This window comes from Monodelphis domestica, chromosome 4, assembly GCF_027887165.1.
Source record: "Monodelphis domestica isolate mMonDom1 chromosome 4, mMonDom1.pri, whole genome shotgun sequence".
Classification (NCBI taxonomy): Eukaryota; Metazoa; Chordata; class Mammalia; order Didelphimorphia; family Didelphidae; genus Monodelphis; species Monodelphis domestica.
The window spans coordinates 294871717-294888302 of NC_077230.1; the positions used below are offsets into that span (position 1 = coordinate 294871717).

A 16586-nucleotide genomic window follows, 5' to 3' on the forward strand; every position below is an offset into this window, starting at 1 on the left:
TTTTCTGTTTCCAGATGACTTATCTTAGTTTTTAAGTTCTTTTCCCAATTGTCTTCAGCCTCTCTTAATTGTGTTTTGAATTGCATTTTGAGTTCTTCCAAAGCCTGTATCCAATTCGCTGCGATTTCTGATTTTTTCTTTGCTGGGTCCTCCCCCTCTGTTTCATTCGCTCTTTGCTCATTACGTGTGCAGAAGCTGTCTATTGTAATTTCTTTCTTCTTTTTCTGTTGTTTGCTCGAGTTTACCCCTTCTTTGCTCCCTGTATTTGGCTGTGTTCTTGCTCCTTTCATTTTGTTTTGGTTTTGGGGCTGTCAGTCTCCCCTCTTGGAGCTTTGTCAGATCTCTTGGTACAGTCTCTAGGGGAGGAATGTTAGCTTCCCTGTCCTCTGGAGGCTTTTGATTGGATTGAGTTCAATTGGGTTGGGCTGTTTGTGGTATGAAGCACTGAGGTTCTGAAGACTCCTGGAAGGCTGGGCCGCCCAGGCTCTCTCCAGTTCTCTCCAGCTGCTTCTCAGCTGTCCACAAGTGCCTTTGCCCACCTCCCTAAACTCTGTGGAGTTCTGATGGGATTAGTTCAAATGGATTGGTCTGGATATGCCCGAGGCAAGGGTGAGACTGGAGCCAGATGGAGGGACCCAGCCACAGCCCTTTTCTCCCTGGCTTCCTGTCCAAGCTGGATGCTCCGAGCCCGGCGCCCCACTGCTCCCAAGGTAGACCCTGCAAACCAGCACCTTTGCCCGCTCAGAGGTTCCCGCTGGTGCTGGGGGCTCAGCCCTCTGGGTTGTGGGGGAGGGGTCCTGGGACCTTCGCTCTGCCTTCCCCTTAGCCCTGAGTATTCTCGGATTCTGGCTTTTGGGGGGGCGTACCTTTTGATTTGCGTCCAGAAGGAGGGTTCTCCGCTTCTGTCCTGTTGTTCAGATTGAATTTTGGTGCCCTAGGAGCATTCAGTCTGTATAGGTAAGGAAGGGTCTTCCAGGAGGTCTGAACTTTTTCTGCTTGCTAAGCTGCCATCTTGACTCCGCCCCCCCTTTCATTTTTTAAAGAAAGGAAGTTGTGCTTTTCCTGACTACTTTTTCTACAGGGTAAACATATGCAATGAGTAATGAGAAGAGTTTGTTTATTCTTACAAAACACACACAAAAAAATAGGAAAGAGAAGAAGCTCTTCCATTTGAGAGCAAAGTTGCATAAAGAATGAAGCGAAAGGAAACAAATGCTTTAAAAAACTTTTTGTTGTCCAAAATCAATGCAAAGCCTCCTTGGGCCCCCCAAATGTTCATTTCTAAAGTTTTTGCTTAAAGTCAACTCAATAAACATAGTATTCCTTTTGTAATTTCAGTTTTCTGACCAAAGATTATTGAAAATTTGGCACAAACCAAGTACTATAACCTGAAGATATTCTGTCAAAGTCATTAGGTACTTATTATATAAAAAAGGTTGTCAATACATTAAACATTAAGAAATTCCCTTGTAGAAATACCAGGTATGATAATTCTCCAAATCCTCCTAAAGAACTCCAAGAACTCCAACCACAAACATTCCCTGGGAACACAATGAAGTTAAGGTAAGACTTGTTGGGACGTGGTCAAATACAAATCAGAAAACGCTGCAAGGGCATGAAGCCCAGGATTCCATAGGAATGGAGCCTGAACTGGAAGTCAGGAGCTTTGTTGTTTAACCTGACTTCTACATTGTCAGTCTGTGAGTACGAATGAACTAAAATCAACGCCCATGTCCACATGGAGAAAAAAACAACTGGATTTCAGTGTGACAAAACCAGTCAGTTTGGTTTGTCTTGGCCAGTGACAGGCAGACCATGAACAGAATGAAAATGACTAATTTTGCCAAGCCACAGTGGGTTTGTTTGGCTGAACGGAGACATTGCTTCAATGTCTCAATCTCCAAAATGAATATAACACTACCTGACACATGCCTGTTTCTCAAGGATGTTTTCTAGATTAGTAAATTAAGTGTTTTGAGATCCTTAGGTGAAAGAAACCTTAGAAGTACTAACATGTGACTATCCAACAAATAATTCAATAAAGTAATCAAAACTGAGAATTAAGCCAGATTTTGGTATCATACATTTTAAAAATTAGAAAACATTTTAATGCATTGATAAAATATCTAATAGTTTTAACTATTCTTCCCTAACAGAGACTACTAGTAAATACCCACACATAACAGAGAAGCATTAACAGGATGATAAATTTACTAAAATTATATGAACATGTCCAAACTTATTTGATTCTAGTTGTAACACAAGTTTATTTCCAATTTCTATTCATAACCTCTCAGAAAAACTGACAGGAGAGAATTCATAACAAGCCTGTAAGTACCTTGAAGTTAAAACTTAATAAGCAATATAAGCCTTAGGCTTAATTTCACAAACTCAAGGTAGAAAACCAAATCTTTGGCACAATGCAAAACAGAAAAGTTCAGCAATAAAAGCACAAGAATGAACTTTTATTTCACAATCCAAAGGCAGAAAAATCAGATCTTTGAAATGAAGTAGTACAGAAAAATTCAATACTAAAAACATAAGTTTCTTAAATCAAAATTTCACTATTCTAAAGTGTTTTTATTTTGTGAAATTTATGTCTTCAGAAGCACTACATATATTCTTTCAAGACAATTTCCTATAGTGTTCAGAACTGTAAACTTAAGGAACAATATTTGAAAAGTCAACACTATACTCTTAAACTTAATGCATTTTTCACAACTTTCAATGTAACATTGGAACATTTGCAATCTGAAGGTATATTCATGTCTGTGAGTACTTTTATAAGTACTAATAGATTAATTAAATTTACCAAGCGAGGGTTTGTTAGGCTGGAATCATGATTTTGATTTTTAAATATTCTGATCACTTTATTATCAATATAACTGGTTTCTTTTGTAATCGTATTTTACTTTATGTATTTAAAAACATGATTCTGAAAAGGGGCCATACACTTTTCCATGAACCTTTATAAAAAAAAGGATTCTTAATAAATTGTTCACATATGCCAACAATGAGTTATAAAATTTAAGAATGAAAATCTCTTCTTCATGACATAATTTAGATTGTGGCTTTATAGCTATAACATGATCTAGAGTTGAGAGGTTCAGACAGCTATTTTTCAAACAAGCTACATGTTCAGTTGATTAATATTACATTCAAAGTATTGTCAGGCACCATGGGAAGATATAAAAGAAATAGGATGATATACACTAAGTTCTCATCCGATTTTAGGAGGTCATTTAATCTATACTCCTACCACATATAAGAATATGCTGCATAATATCCCTGATAGATGATATAATTTCTGCATGAAAGCTCCCAATAATCGGAAGTTCACAACTTGAATTGGAGCTCATTCCACTGTAGAACAACCCTAGTTACTTCAAAATTCTTTCTTCTGATGAACTGAAATTTTATTCCATTTCCACTCATGGTCCTTCTTCCACATAATGTTCTTTAAATATTTCAAGAGAGCTATAATATCTAACCTTAATCATCTTTTCCCACTCAAAATGAATGCAGTTTCTTTATCATTTTTATATTACATTTCAAGGCCATTCATTTTCTTGGCATCTCTCTTATGTGTATTCTCTAGCTTACCAATATTTCAAAATTCTTAGAGACCTGTAATTTTATCTGGGTGGTCATTACATTCACCAACACAGACAACAACTGCTCTAGAAGTTAGCAGATGGTTTTCAAGAGTTGGTGGGACCAAATTATTTATCATTCTATGGCAAGTTCATTAATGAATCTTTTTAAACTTTAGCTAGTTCCCAGACAATGGACACAAAGACCACCAAAGAGCTAGTATTTAAAGCCCATCGCCTGGTAAGATATTCCAGAAATTATACTTCTTCAGTATAGTCTTTGTGAACTCAAGGAAACTTGAACTACAAAATGAGGTACAATGAGGACATTAGTAGAATTTAATAATACTTCTCTTAAAACACAGTATTGAAGAGAATACTTAAAGATATAGTTGGAGCAGTACAAACTACAGTGGGACTATTATTTTCCATTATGTGGATATCATCTTTCTGTGAAAATAGTATAAGACTGAGTTAGCCTTCTTAATATGCATCTCAGACAACTGTCTAATATTAAACGTATAGATCATTCAAACCACCAGATTTCCTTTTCCCATTATGTGTTATAAAATTGCTGGCAAATACCTATATAGATGATTTTTCCTTTATCTAAATGTAAGTTTCTGCATTTAACTGTAAAATTTAATCTTTTAGTTTCAAACTTGTCAGTATGGCTGAATTTTGATTCTGTATTCTGCAATATTATGTTCTCAGGTTTGTGTTAACATATTAAACTGATAAGCATACTTCCTATATCTCCATACAAATCATTGAAAAAAATGTTGAATAGACCAACGCCAAGCACACTGTAACATTCCATTAGATCAGGTGTCCCCAGACTGTGGCCCCCACCACACTTGCAGAAAGAGTATATAATATTTCATTGGTGGTCAGTGAGAGGAGCACAGGATGCTCCTGGAGTACAGTACGTGGCGGCACTGCAAAGTGCAGCATCACTCATGTACAGTACTACTTCCGGTGACATAATCCTTTGCGTGGTTGTTCTGAGAGTAACTGAATGAGAATGAGGCACCAATCAAAGGATCATGTGGCTGCACAATGGAAGACGTCAGCATGGTGAGCGGCGATCTGGGGGAGGGGATTCCACCCTGTGTATACTGCTGCCTGGTATAGTGGTAGCAGTAATGGGCCTGTGCAAGGTGTGACAGGCCTACCACAGCCAGCACTGCAGCCTCCACTATCTCAGTCAGTGGTATACAGTGTCACAGGCCCAGCACTGTCTCCAGTACTGTATACACACATCAGATAGCAGTGATCTGACCTGTGACATCTGCGGTAGGCCTTTACTGTGAGAAGCCCACCACTGCCACTGAGTGTTTTATGAGACACCCCCTGTTTTGGAGGGGGGGGGGTTCAAATTAATATAAGATAGTGTCTTACTTTGGGGATAACACGATAGTACAATGGCCCCCAATCCCCCAGATGCACAACATAATGGCCCCTATTATAACGGCATAATGTTGTACATCTGGGGGAACATGGGGGCCATTGTACTATGTGGGGGAAGTGAGGCATGTGTTTTTCCTATTATGGTCTATAATTACAGATCCATAAATATGGACCACAAGAGGACACACACTAGTGTCATGCCTTCTTTTTTCCTGCCATGGAATCTGATTGCATGGACCCATGCGATCAGATTCCTATGTAAGTTCACAGATCACAGTGAGATTCACACAGGGATAGTGTGAACTGGAAAAGTGGGGGAGGAACCAGCTCTGTAATCGTGCCGGTTCCTGCACTGCACCAGTGTGAGTCTGAGGTAAAAATGGAGTTCCACCAATATGGCCACTGGTGAGACTGAAATGATGTAGACTAGGAAGGCTGCATTGATGGACACAGATCAGGTTGCATTGATGGGTAGTGCAGTCTGTATGCCTCTGAGTGGGCAAAATTATTGTTGGTATATTGTTTTTGTAGGGCTGTGTGTATATATATATATATGTATATATATATATATACACACACACATACATACATATATATTTTACTAATAGCAATTTGGAATCTCGAGGAAACAATGATGTCAAGAAAGAGAAAAAAATTGATTTGGAGTGTAGGATATTCAAAGAACAGTGGACTTATGATTATGTTTTAATGCAGTACAAGGAAAGAGCTGCGTGTTTGATATGCCAGAATATAGGGGCTGTGTTCAAAGAATACAATTTGCGTTGACACTATCAAACTCAACATAAAGATAAATATGATTTAGTCGGATATGTGAGAAAAGATAAAATATTAAAACTGAAAAATACATTAACAACTCAGTAAAATACTTTTGTGAAGCAGAAGCAGCTAAATATTTTATCACTGCAAGCAAGTTTTCAAGTTGCTAAGCTAATAGCATGCACTGGCAGACCATTTGTGGAGGGAGAATTTGTTAAAAAGTGCCTTCTTTCTGTTGCCAAAGAGATGTGTCCAGAAAAAGTAGACTTATTTAGTACAGTTAGTCTTTTAGGATCTACAATTACATGAAGGATTGAATAAATGGAAGACAACTTACATCATCATTTGCAAAACTCTGTAAGAAAACTTTCTGATTTTCCTTGGCACTCAACAAGAGCAATGATGCTTGTGACTCTGCATGACTTCTAATTTTTATTCATGGGATGAATGACAATTTTGAAGTCACAGAAGAGCTTGCTAAACTGCAAAGCATCAAAGAAACAACTGAAGGAGAGGATATCTATGAAAAGGTTTCCCAAACTGTGAAGGATTTGAGCTGGACTGGTGTGACAACTGATGGTGCTCCTACCCTGGTGGGGTCTAAGAAAGGAATAATTGCTCACATTAACCAAGAGATGGACAAATGTAACCACTCATTCAATAGCCATACACTGCCTCATACACCAACAAGCATCGCTATGTAGTAAATCACTAAAGTGGGACTCTGTTATGAAAATTGTGGTATCTTGTGTTAACTTCATTAGAGCTAATGCACTAAACCACAGACAATTTCAGGAATTTCTGTCTGAGCTAAATGTTGCCTATGAATCTGTACCACACAGAAGTCCACTGGCTGAGTCAAGGGAGAATTTTGAGACATTTCTATAACTTACTTCCAGAGATGACAGCTTTTATGCTTTCAAAAAACAAAGAAGTACCAGAGCTCAATGATGCAGAATGGAAATGGCACCTTGCCTTTCTGACAGAGGTTAACAGAGATACTCAACAGTTTCAATGTGCAACTTCAAGGAAAAGGGAAGCTCCTCTGTGATGTGCAATCATATGTGAAAGCATTTGAAGTAAAATTAGGCTTCCTTATCAAACAAGTGAAGGAGGAAAATTTCTGCCATCTCCCCTTAACTCAAAATCTGTTAGCGGAAAAACACTTGACTGCATTCCCAAAAGAAACATGTGTAGATTCACTGGAAAAGTTGCAAAAGGAGTTCCAATTCAGATTTAAAGAGCTTCAGCTCCATGAACAGGACATACAGCTTTTCTATAACCCATTTTCTATTAACATTGAAAATGTGGATACAATTTACCAAATGGGACTGGCTGAACTGCAAAATTGTGACTCTCTGAAAGATGCATTCAAGTAAAGCAGCTTGCCTAATTTCTATGCATCTCTCCTCTCTAAGACATATCCTAATCTCACAAACCATGCACTCAAAATGGCAACCATCTTTAGCAGCAATTATGTCTGTGAACAGACTTTTTCCAGAATGAAATATCTGAAATCTCCAACCAGATCTAGACTAACTGATGCACACTTACATCACTTGTTATGGTAAACAGTGACAAATATAGAACCAGACATTGCCCATCTCAGCCAAAAGCAGGTCCATAGTTCCCAGTGAAATATTGGTCAGTTTGTTGATTGAAATTTACTTGTTCTTTATTTTAAATTTTATATTTGTCCCCATTTTGTTTTTTTACTTTAAAATAAGATATGTGCAAGTGTGCATAGGGATTTGTTCATAGTTTTTTGTTGTTTTTTTTAATAGTCCGGCCCTCCAACATTCTGAAATACAGTAAACTGGCCCCCTGTGTAAAAAGTTTGGGGACCCCTGAATTAGATATTACCATCTAGGTAGATGCCAATCCATGAAACAACACTTTTATACAGCTATTCATCCAGTTGTGAATCTACCTACTACAACTATCTGGTCCAAATTTTACCATCCAGGGCAGCTAGGTAGTTCAACATGTAAAGAACTAGGCCTGGAGACTAATGGCCCTAGGTTCAAATCTATCCTCAGATACTTCCTAGCTGTGTGACCCTGTGCAAGTCACTTAACTCTATTGCCTAGCCCTTACAATTCTGCCTTGGAACTGATACTTAATATTGGTTAATTTTTTTAACCCTCTACAAGAAAAAGATAGGTAATTAAACTACTTACAAAATCAAGAATTACTCTTTCTACTGCATTCCCCTATTTTAACAACTTGGTAAATATTATCATAGCTTAGGATGACTTTTTTTTTTTTAAATCTTACCTTCCATCTTAGAATCAATACTATGTACTGGTTCTAAGGCAGAAGAGTGGTAAGGGCTGGCAATAAGGCAGAATCTCCTTTTTCCAGGTCTGGCTTTCTATCCACTAAATCATCTAGCAGCTCCTGCAAGACTTGACTTAATCTTAATGAAACTACACTTGCTCAAAGTAATTTCAATGATGCTTTTTAAATGCTAATGAGCCATTTAATAATCTATTGTGATATTTTATTAGGGATTGAGGTCACTTTTCTATACATAAGGATAAATAATTTTCCCTTGGAAAATTTAAGCATTCACTCATAGTTTTCTAGCATCTTGTTCATTCAATGTAATTTCTCAAAGATCATAGTCAATGACTGTGGGATTATTTAAAAACTCATTATCATGAGATTTAATTCATATAGCTATGAAGACATATTAAGCAAATGGGTGATGTCTTCCAATTTCCTCAACTATCTTGAGCTGTATTTCTGTCTAGCCTAATTTGAGTTCTGAAATAGTAATAGTGTATCTTTCAGCAACACTGTAAACCAGTTATGACCATAACTTTTTCTTCCTAATTAGGCGCAAGAACTGTTGGTACACTTCCACTCCATTCTTTTGCTATATGCCTTTCCCATAACACTTTACATTGGTGAGCATAAGCCTTCAGAAGATGAAAAGTAACTTTTCCTCATAAAATGTTTAGGATTCCCTACCACCATTCTAATGTAAGTGAAAAGAAAAACTAATAATTTCCTTCTGAAATTCATAATTTTACTGAGGTCCAATTTAATTACAAAACAAAAAGTTTTAAGTACATTTTTCCCTACCTGGCCAGTCTGATAATGTTTTGCAAACTGGTTAACCACTCGATAATCACTTGCAAAAAACTCCATCAGGATAGAAGGAACTTCAGCAAAATCAGTAGAGCATCTTGTACCTGAAACAAAATAACAATTGGCATAATTTAACATATTACTTTTTATGAGAAATTCTAAAACCCTTATTTGGACTTTTGATGAACTATAAGCTTTAAATCATTAAGTCAATATTTTACTTCTATAAAATTATTGCACATATTGGCAAAAAACTTTATTATAATCCTATGCATTTTGCTTCAAATCAAAAAGAGAAAGAAAATGTTTGCACAGCTGGGTGAGGCACATTATTAAAAAATTGCTCACACCCTTTAAAAGCAAACTTGTCTACACTCAAGCTAGTCATGTACTAAATATACAAAATGGAGACACTATAATAATTGAAGTAAAAATTTTCACTTAAAATCCAAAGGATTCTATTCTCAAACATGGATATTTCTTCCATTGTTAGAAATATGCTTTGCCTCAACTATTTTATTTTTTTAAAAAGTCAATGTCTGGTAAGAAAAGTATCAATGTAATGATGAATTTGTTTAAAATAAGCAAATTTCATAAGAATTTAATTTTAACATACCCTGAGTTTTTAATTTTGTTGCCTTTTTTTTTTTCATCAGAAAAGGTTCCTCTGCCTCCAGATTCATTCCAAGGCAGAGACCACATGTGCACAATCCACCACTGGTGGGGAGCTGCCACCTACCATGAGATTAAATTCAGAGCTTGGAGTTGAGGCAGCATGGCTTTGTAAACAATGGGACAAAGTCATGTACTCTTTCAAGCTGGGATAAACCATAAAGAATAGTTAACTTTATAAAGGAGGAAACCAATTTGGGAAGGGACTAGCTCAAGACCATAGCTGCAAGCCTGAGCTTCCCTCACGAATTCACGAATGTCCATTTTCATCAATCCCAACTCTAAATGTTAGAGAAGAGAAGTCTATTTAGCAGGCCATTTCCCTCAGCCTCAGCTTATCTTTCTGTTAACACAATCTGGTGAACCAGGCACTTTCCTCATAGTAATCCCAAGAAGTAGGCAATTCAAGTATTATGGTCCCTATTTTAGATAAAAAGGAATAATGCACAAAGCAACAAAGTGACTTATCTGAGTAGCTTTTATTTTATTTAAAAATTTTTTTAATTCTTATCTTTTGTCTTAGAATCAATGCTAAATATTTATTCCAAGGCAAAAGAGAAGTAAGGACTAGGCAATAAGAGGTTAAGTGAATTGTCCAGGGCTAGAAAACTACGAAGTGTCTGAGGCCACATTTGAACCCAGGACCTCCTATCTCTAGGCACTCTACTGAGTCACCTAGCTGCCTTGCCTAAGCTTCTTCCTTGATTTTTTTTTGGAGTTATTTTTAAAGAAAACATCTATGCTCCTCAGGCTCAAATGAGATAATTTTACTAATTTTATACTTTAAAGCAGGGGTCCCCAAACTACGGCCACATGTGGCCCCAAGGCCATTTATCCGGTCCCCACCACACTTCCGGAATAGACATCTCTTTCATTGGTATTCAGTGAGAGAAGCACTGTATGTGCCGGCGCCGCAAAGCACAATGTCACTCACGTACAGTACTACTTCTGGTGACATGATCCTTTGCATGGTACCTTGTTCTGAGAGTAACTGAATGAGAACGAGGTGCCAATCAAAGGATTATGTGGCTGCACAATGGAAGACATCAGTATGGTGAGCGGCAACTGGGGAAGGAGATTCCACACTGTGTACACTGTTGCCCAGTATAGTGGTGGCAGTAACAGGCCTGTGCAAGGTGTGACAGGCCCATCACAGTCAGCACTGCAGCCTCCGCTATCCCAGACAGTAGTATACAGATTTGTTCATAGTTTTTTTTATAGTCTGGCCCTCCAACGGTCTGAGCAATGGTAAGTCACCTACCTTCTCTGCACCCAGGAAATTTCCTATGGCTGTCAAAGACATTTGATCAGCTAGGGATGGGCAGATGGAGACTCCACATCATAGAATCATTTCCCATTCCCCCAGAAGCAATCACTGATCTACAGCATATGTCTGGGGGTAAGTGCATATATAGATATTGATATGTGTACATGTATGTGTAACCATGCATCTTAATGAATTCACTATTTACTTGAGGATAGACATATATGTCTGTTGGGTCTTTCTTTATGTATTCAGATATATACACTTACATGGCTATATGATCACATAAATTTGGAAGTTCTCTTCAACAATACAGAACCCACCAATGCTGTCAATCCCATTTGGTTCTTATCCATACTGTCCCATAGATATACCAAAAGGGGTATATACTCAGGATGCTAGAAACTTTCCCTATTAACACACACACACACACACACACACAAACTACAGTAATAATGGTGACTAGGCCCAGTTCCATAGTTTCATCAGTGTAAAATTCTAACACAGACACACATCTTTGTCATCTTTAGAAATCAAATGACTTGCCCAGGGTCACAGGGCCATCTGTGAGGTTAGCCTTCTATCTATCATACTACTTTGCCTCTTAGTATTGTAATTGTAATTGTTGATATAATTCTCTTAAAATTAAGAAATGTTTGCCTTGAAAATTGTCAAATATCAAATGAATATTTTTCTACTATAACTCACAATTCCATAACTTATAGAAAAGATTTTTATTAAAATCTGATAAGTAAAATTATCATCTCAATTCATCAAATTCATGGTCCTGACCCTATTCAGTAGTCCTATATCTCTTCAATAAATCCAATTCAAAAAAAAATCTAATAGAACCAGGTACATATGTTCATTCATACTCAAATATGAATAAGAACACCAAAACAAGCAAAGACCATTCAAAAGAATAATGTACATAAAAATATGCATTATCCATTCAAATGGGCATAGTACTTGGGTGGAACAAAAGACTGTGCTGGCTAGGGGAAGAAAGTTCTTGAAAAGAAGAAAGTTCTAGCAAAAGATATTTAAGGAGAAAAATTAATAAAGATGAGAGTAGAAATGGAAAAGTAAGAGAAATGGTCAAAAAATTAGTATAAAACCAATGAAATAAGGTTTGTTTTTTTTCCAAACAAAGGCTTCCCTTTTCAAATGAATTTGATTGAAAAATATAAAGAAAGTATTAAGTAAAACTATCTTCTTAACTTCTTACCAGTAACATGTTGATAACGAGTACGTCCCAACATAGAATGCATAGCATGTCCCATTTCATGAAAAAGATTCTCTAGCATGCCAGGAGTTAATAAAGGTGGTACATTATTTGTTGAATGAGGAAGATTCAGCATAAGAACTACTATAGGAAGCTGATATTCTCCATTTTCCTTTAATCTTCCCCCACGGATTGTAAAGTGACAGTCCTTCATAATCAGAAAGAAGAAAGGACAAAAAAAGGTTAAGGCAAAACAAAGAGTCAAATGGTTTTATCAACATAAAACTATAATAAAGGTAAGTGTTTAAAACCTCATTTTTAACACAAGTCCACATTTTGCCTCTTTATTTACCAGTTTTCCTAAAAATGTTTATTCCTCTTTAAGTTCCTAATATTTAAAAGTAATAAAAAAGCACTGAAGCACGCTACCAAATATTTTTTCTATATTATATTCAATAAACAAAATTATGATTCCCTACTCTGTGCCTAGCATTGTTGGCAAAACAATGATAAATAAAGCATAACTGCTGGACCTTAGAAAGTAGGTTAAACAAGAACAAAAATAAGCAAGGATAATAACGTGGCTCAGTGGATAACAAGCCAAGTCTAGAAACAAGAGGTCTTGGATTCAAATTTGGTCTCAGGCACTTAACTGTGTGACTCTGGGTAAGTCACTTAACCTCAATTGCCTAGAAACAATAATTCTGCCTTAGAAACAATAATTAGTATTAATTATAAGATAGAAGGTAAGGGTTTTTTTTTTAAAAAGAACAAAGTAGAAAAAATTCAAATAATGAATTTTAAAATTTGTACATTTCTAGAATGATTTTTCAAATAGAAAAGCAGTTTAGAAGATGATTCAGTTAAAGATTTGAGGCACTACTGGAAACTATTATGCTCCCTGAAACTCTGAATGGGGGAATTCTAGTTTGAAAGGCAAATATATCAGAGAAAAGTTAGGAAAAGAATATAATAACAAATTATTAGAAATTATTTAACCTATTCCATTATATCTTGCTTACAGTAAGAAAAATTTTAAAATGTAATGCACATCTGTAAAAGTTATTTTACTATGGCAGCAAGATGGCACAGTGAAGAGTGGTGGGCCTGGAATCAGGAAACTCCTTTTCCTGAGTTTAAATCTAGCCTGAAAAAAACTTATTATCTAACTATAAGACTCTGGGCAAGCCACTTAACCCTGTTTGCCTCAGTTTCCTCATCTATAAAATGAGGAGAAGGAAATAGGAAACGATTCCAGCATCTTAGCAAGGAAAACCCTAATGAGATCATGAAGAGCCAGGCACGACTAAAATGACTGAACAACCACAAAACTTATTTTAAAAAAATAAGGCAGATCCTCCAATAGTTGTCAGTGAACAAAATCAAGTAGCCAGGTTAACAATAATGCCACTTTTCATTCATATAGCACTTTGTACTTTTGAAGGCTCTCTAATGATTTCACTTGTTTCTCATGGCAACCTTGTAAGAAAGATGGAACAAATATTATTGTACTCATTTTTCAGATAAGGAAATTAAAGCTCATAGTGGTTAAGTGAATTATACAAAGTCATGAGACTGGTTAGTGGTAGAACTAGAAACTAGAAACCAATCTTCTGTATCCTATTTAATATTGTTTATATCCTTTCTATCACACCACCTAGCTGCTCCTGATAAAAGTATAAAACTCACAAAAAGGAACCAATAAATATCTTAAATTTGCCCTTTGGCAACAAACTGATGGCTGATAAAAATTTTAAAATGGACATATTTTTAACAGTTACAGATTTCAATAAAATCTGGTACCTAGATAAAGGACAGAGAGGAAAATACTTATTATGAGTTCAGTTATTCTTAAATCTTAATTTAAATAATTTATTTTAAATTTAACTTAATTTGTTAATTACTTCTTTTTAAAACTATACATTTCCATTAAGTGAAGCCCTGCTAGCATACTGCTGATCATTTTTTCGGAGAACTAGTCCTATAAATAGTATATTACCTGATGTGGTTTGTCTGCTCGCTGAAAGAAGTCACAATAGATGTATCCCAAGAGTCCTTCAGTTTCATGAACCACAGCCTGAAAGTAGTTTCAAATATCACAATAAGGGAAGGAATATGAAACCTTTACTTCAAATGCTTCTTAAACCACAACCAGGTATAGATCATAGATCTATAGCCACAAATGAATGCCTTTGTTTCTCCTATTCCTACACAAACATACTCTTATGGGTTTGGGATTTTAAACAGAAGATAAGAAAATTTGACATCCCTTTTGTGGTCATTTAAGCACCCTAGTCTCTTTTATCTACTTACCCTTCATTAGGCGTTATAGAACAGGTATGATTCTGAAGTTTTTGAAGTGTTGTGGTCCAATAGTTCCTTTCAAATCTTAGGAAGTAGTTATAATTTCCTAAATAAAATCTTAGCAGTGTTGTTCAATGGTGAGCAGATGTGGCTTCTATGTCCACCTTATACCACTGATGAAAATACTACAACTTAACCATCCTTTGGAAGGGGAAAGGAGGAAAAAATTGTGGAGGGAGAGAAAAAAGGAGAGAAGAATGACTCCATGCTGACTTCTCTCTCCTTTGTGGCAGTCATCTGTCTTGTCCATTTTATTTTTAAGCATGTCTTCAAAATGGCATAGGAAATTTATCATTTTCTGGAGTATTATTCTCATGACTACACAGATTAAGCATACTTTCTCCAAATTTCTCATTCTCTTTCACACTTACCCCTCTTAACAAGTTACGTAATAATAACTAAACCATAAGAAAAAAATACAGAATGAATCTGAGTGCTGTAAAATTAGGTAGAAGAAAATCAGTAGTAAGAAGTATAGCAGATAAATTCTACAAAGTATGAGAAGAAGAGATATAAAAAAAATGCTTATTTCAAACAAGATAAACATCATATAATTGGCATCATAGCTATAGGAACAGAACAGAAATCAGGCAGAGAGCAGATGGCAAGGTGAAGGAAGAATGAAGGCACTGCAGTCATTGCTGCCAATTCAGTTACCAGGTTGCAATTAAAAGCACTAAACTTATGCATTATTAAGGGAGGCTTACCAGTTTTCTAACATCTTCACACCACAGCTCTCCTTCTTCTGGCTGCTCCACGTAGAGAGAGATCCCTAACAGCTGATGGAATAATAAGTTCAGACCTTCCATACATGCACCAAGTGAGAAAAATGGGCAATATAAACTGGGCTCAATATTATACCTGCAAGAAGAAAAGGAGTTAAAAAAGAATTCTGTTTAATTCAGCATTTAGAATAGTTCAGATAACACCTTAGAATATTATCTAGTCAGCACAGCAGCTGATGATGAGACCTCAGTTTCCTCATTTGTAAAATTAGGAGGATAGATAAATCACTATAATGGAAATGTCATTATAGTAGATATGGTTTACCTGATTGACGAATGGTTTAAAAACCTTGGAGAAAAAAAGATGATCTATAATAAAAGATATTATGACTGTTTCCTGAAAACCATTATAATGAAAGAGTAAAAAGTAATGAAGAAACTTAAAATATTAGTGTACTCAAAAGACTATATCAAAAACCTCTGTTATGAGATTATCACAGTTCAAATTTCTTCAAGAGAAAGGTGCTAAATAAATCTAAATGCATATTTCTAATAATAATGTATAAATATATAATATTTAATATAATATATTTATAATAAAATTATAAATAAATAAATAATAAAATATGATTTAATCTCCCAAACCTGGCTTCTTAAAAGAAATTACAATTCCACTGGTCTGGTAAATCATGTTATAAAAGTTTGTTACCACATGATGTGGAAAACATAGGAACTTTGGAAATAACCTTAGGTTTAATAATAGGAAACAAATATGTTACCCTAGACTTTAGAAGAACATATTTAAAAAGCTTCAGTAAAATTCTGTATAATAAGTATAATCCCATAGTCAAGAGACAATGGTTTCATAGTAAGAGTGAATGACTAATCAAATGAAAACATTTTAGTCTGAGTGTGCTGGTAAATGTGTGTGTGTGTGTGTGTGTGTGTATGTGTGTGAGTGAGAAATATCTGATATAAATATACAATAGAAAAAAACAATTTAACTATATTTAAAAGTAAATATATTGATATTTCTATTTAAATAAAATTATCATAGAGAGAAATATAACGTACTTTTACTTTTATCTTAATTAACATTTTCTACATTACTTTCTGAATTCCAATCAAGAAAAGAATAAATCAAGTCCTAAATTGTAGCAGTTGGCTATGTCTGAGGTGTAAATGATCATACTGAAAACTTAACTAGTTTGAACTGGCTCCAGTACAACTTTAACTCCAATACTGCCTCCCCTAATCACACTCCTGTCTCTACCCTAGTCATGTCCTACATTCTCATTTCTCCATAGTACCTCTCTGTTCAATTCTATATTGTCCTCTTTTCTTGTCTCCTTATCCGATCACTAATGACACCCTCAAAGCCTAAATAACTCCCACCAGCTGAAGCCATTGCTGGTACTCATAAAGTACAGAATGGTTCAGGAGAAAAATTATGAAACAAT

At 35.7% G+C, this 16586-nt stretch overlaps 1 protein-coding gene across 3 annotated transcripts in view; it reads right to left on the reverse strand.

Moving 5' to 3' along the window:
• MIPEP (mitochondrial intermediate peptidase) overlaps positions 1–16586 on the reverse strand; it is a 189192-nt gene that overhangs the window by 101241 nt on the left and 71365 nt on the right. For all 3 annotated transcript variants that reach the window (XR_008911377.1, XM_056794692.1, XM_001375696.4), the window contains exons 11-14: positions 15109–15262; positions 14037–14114; positions 12041–12245; positions 8871–8980 (exon numbers count right to left, since the gene is read on the reverse strand). Coding sequence is in view for 2 of the 3 variants with exons in the window: in XM_056794692.1 (XP_056650670.1) it covers positions 8871–8980; positions 12041–12245; positions 14037–14114; positions 15109–15262 (547 nt within the window). In the remaining variant the exon portion in view is untranslated. The remainder of the gene's footprint in view (positions 1–8870; positions 8981–12040; positions 12246–14036; positions 14115–15108; positions 15263–16586) is intronic.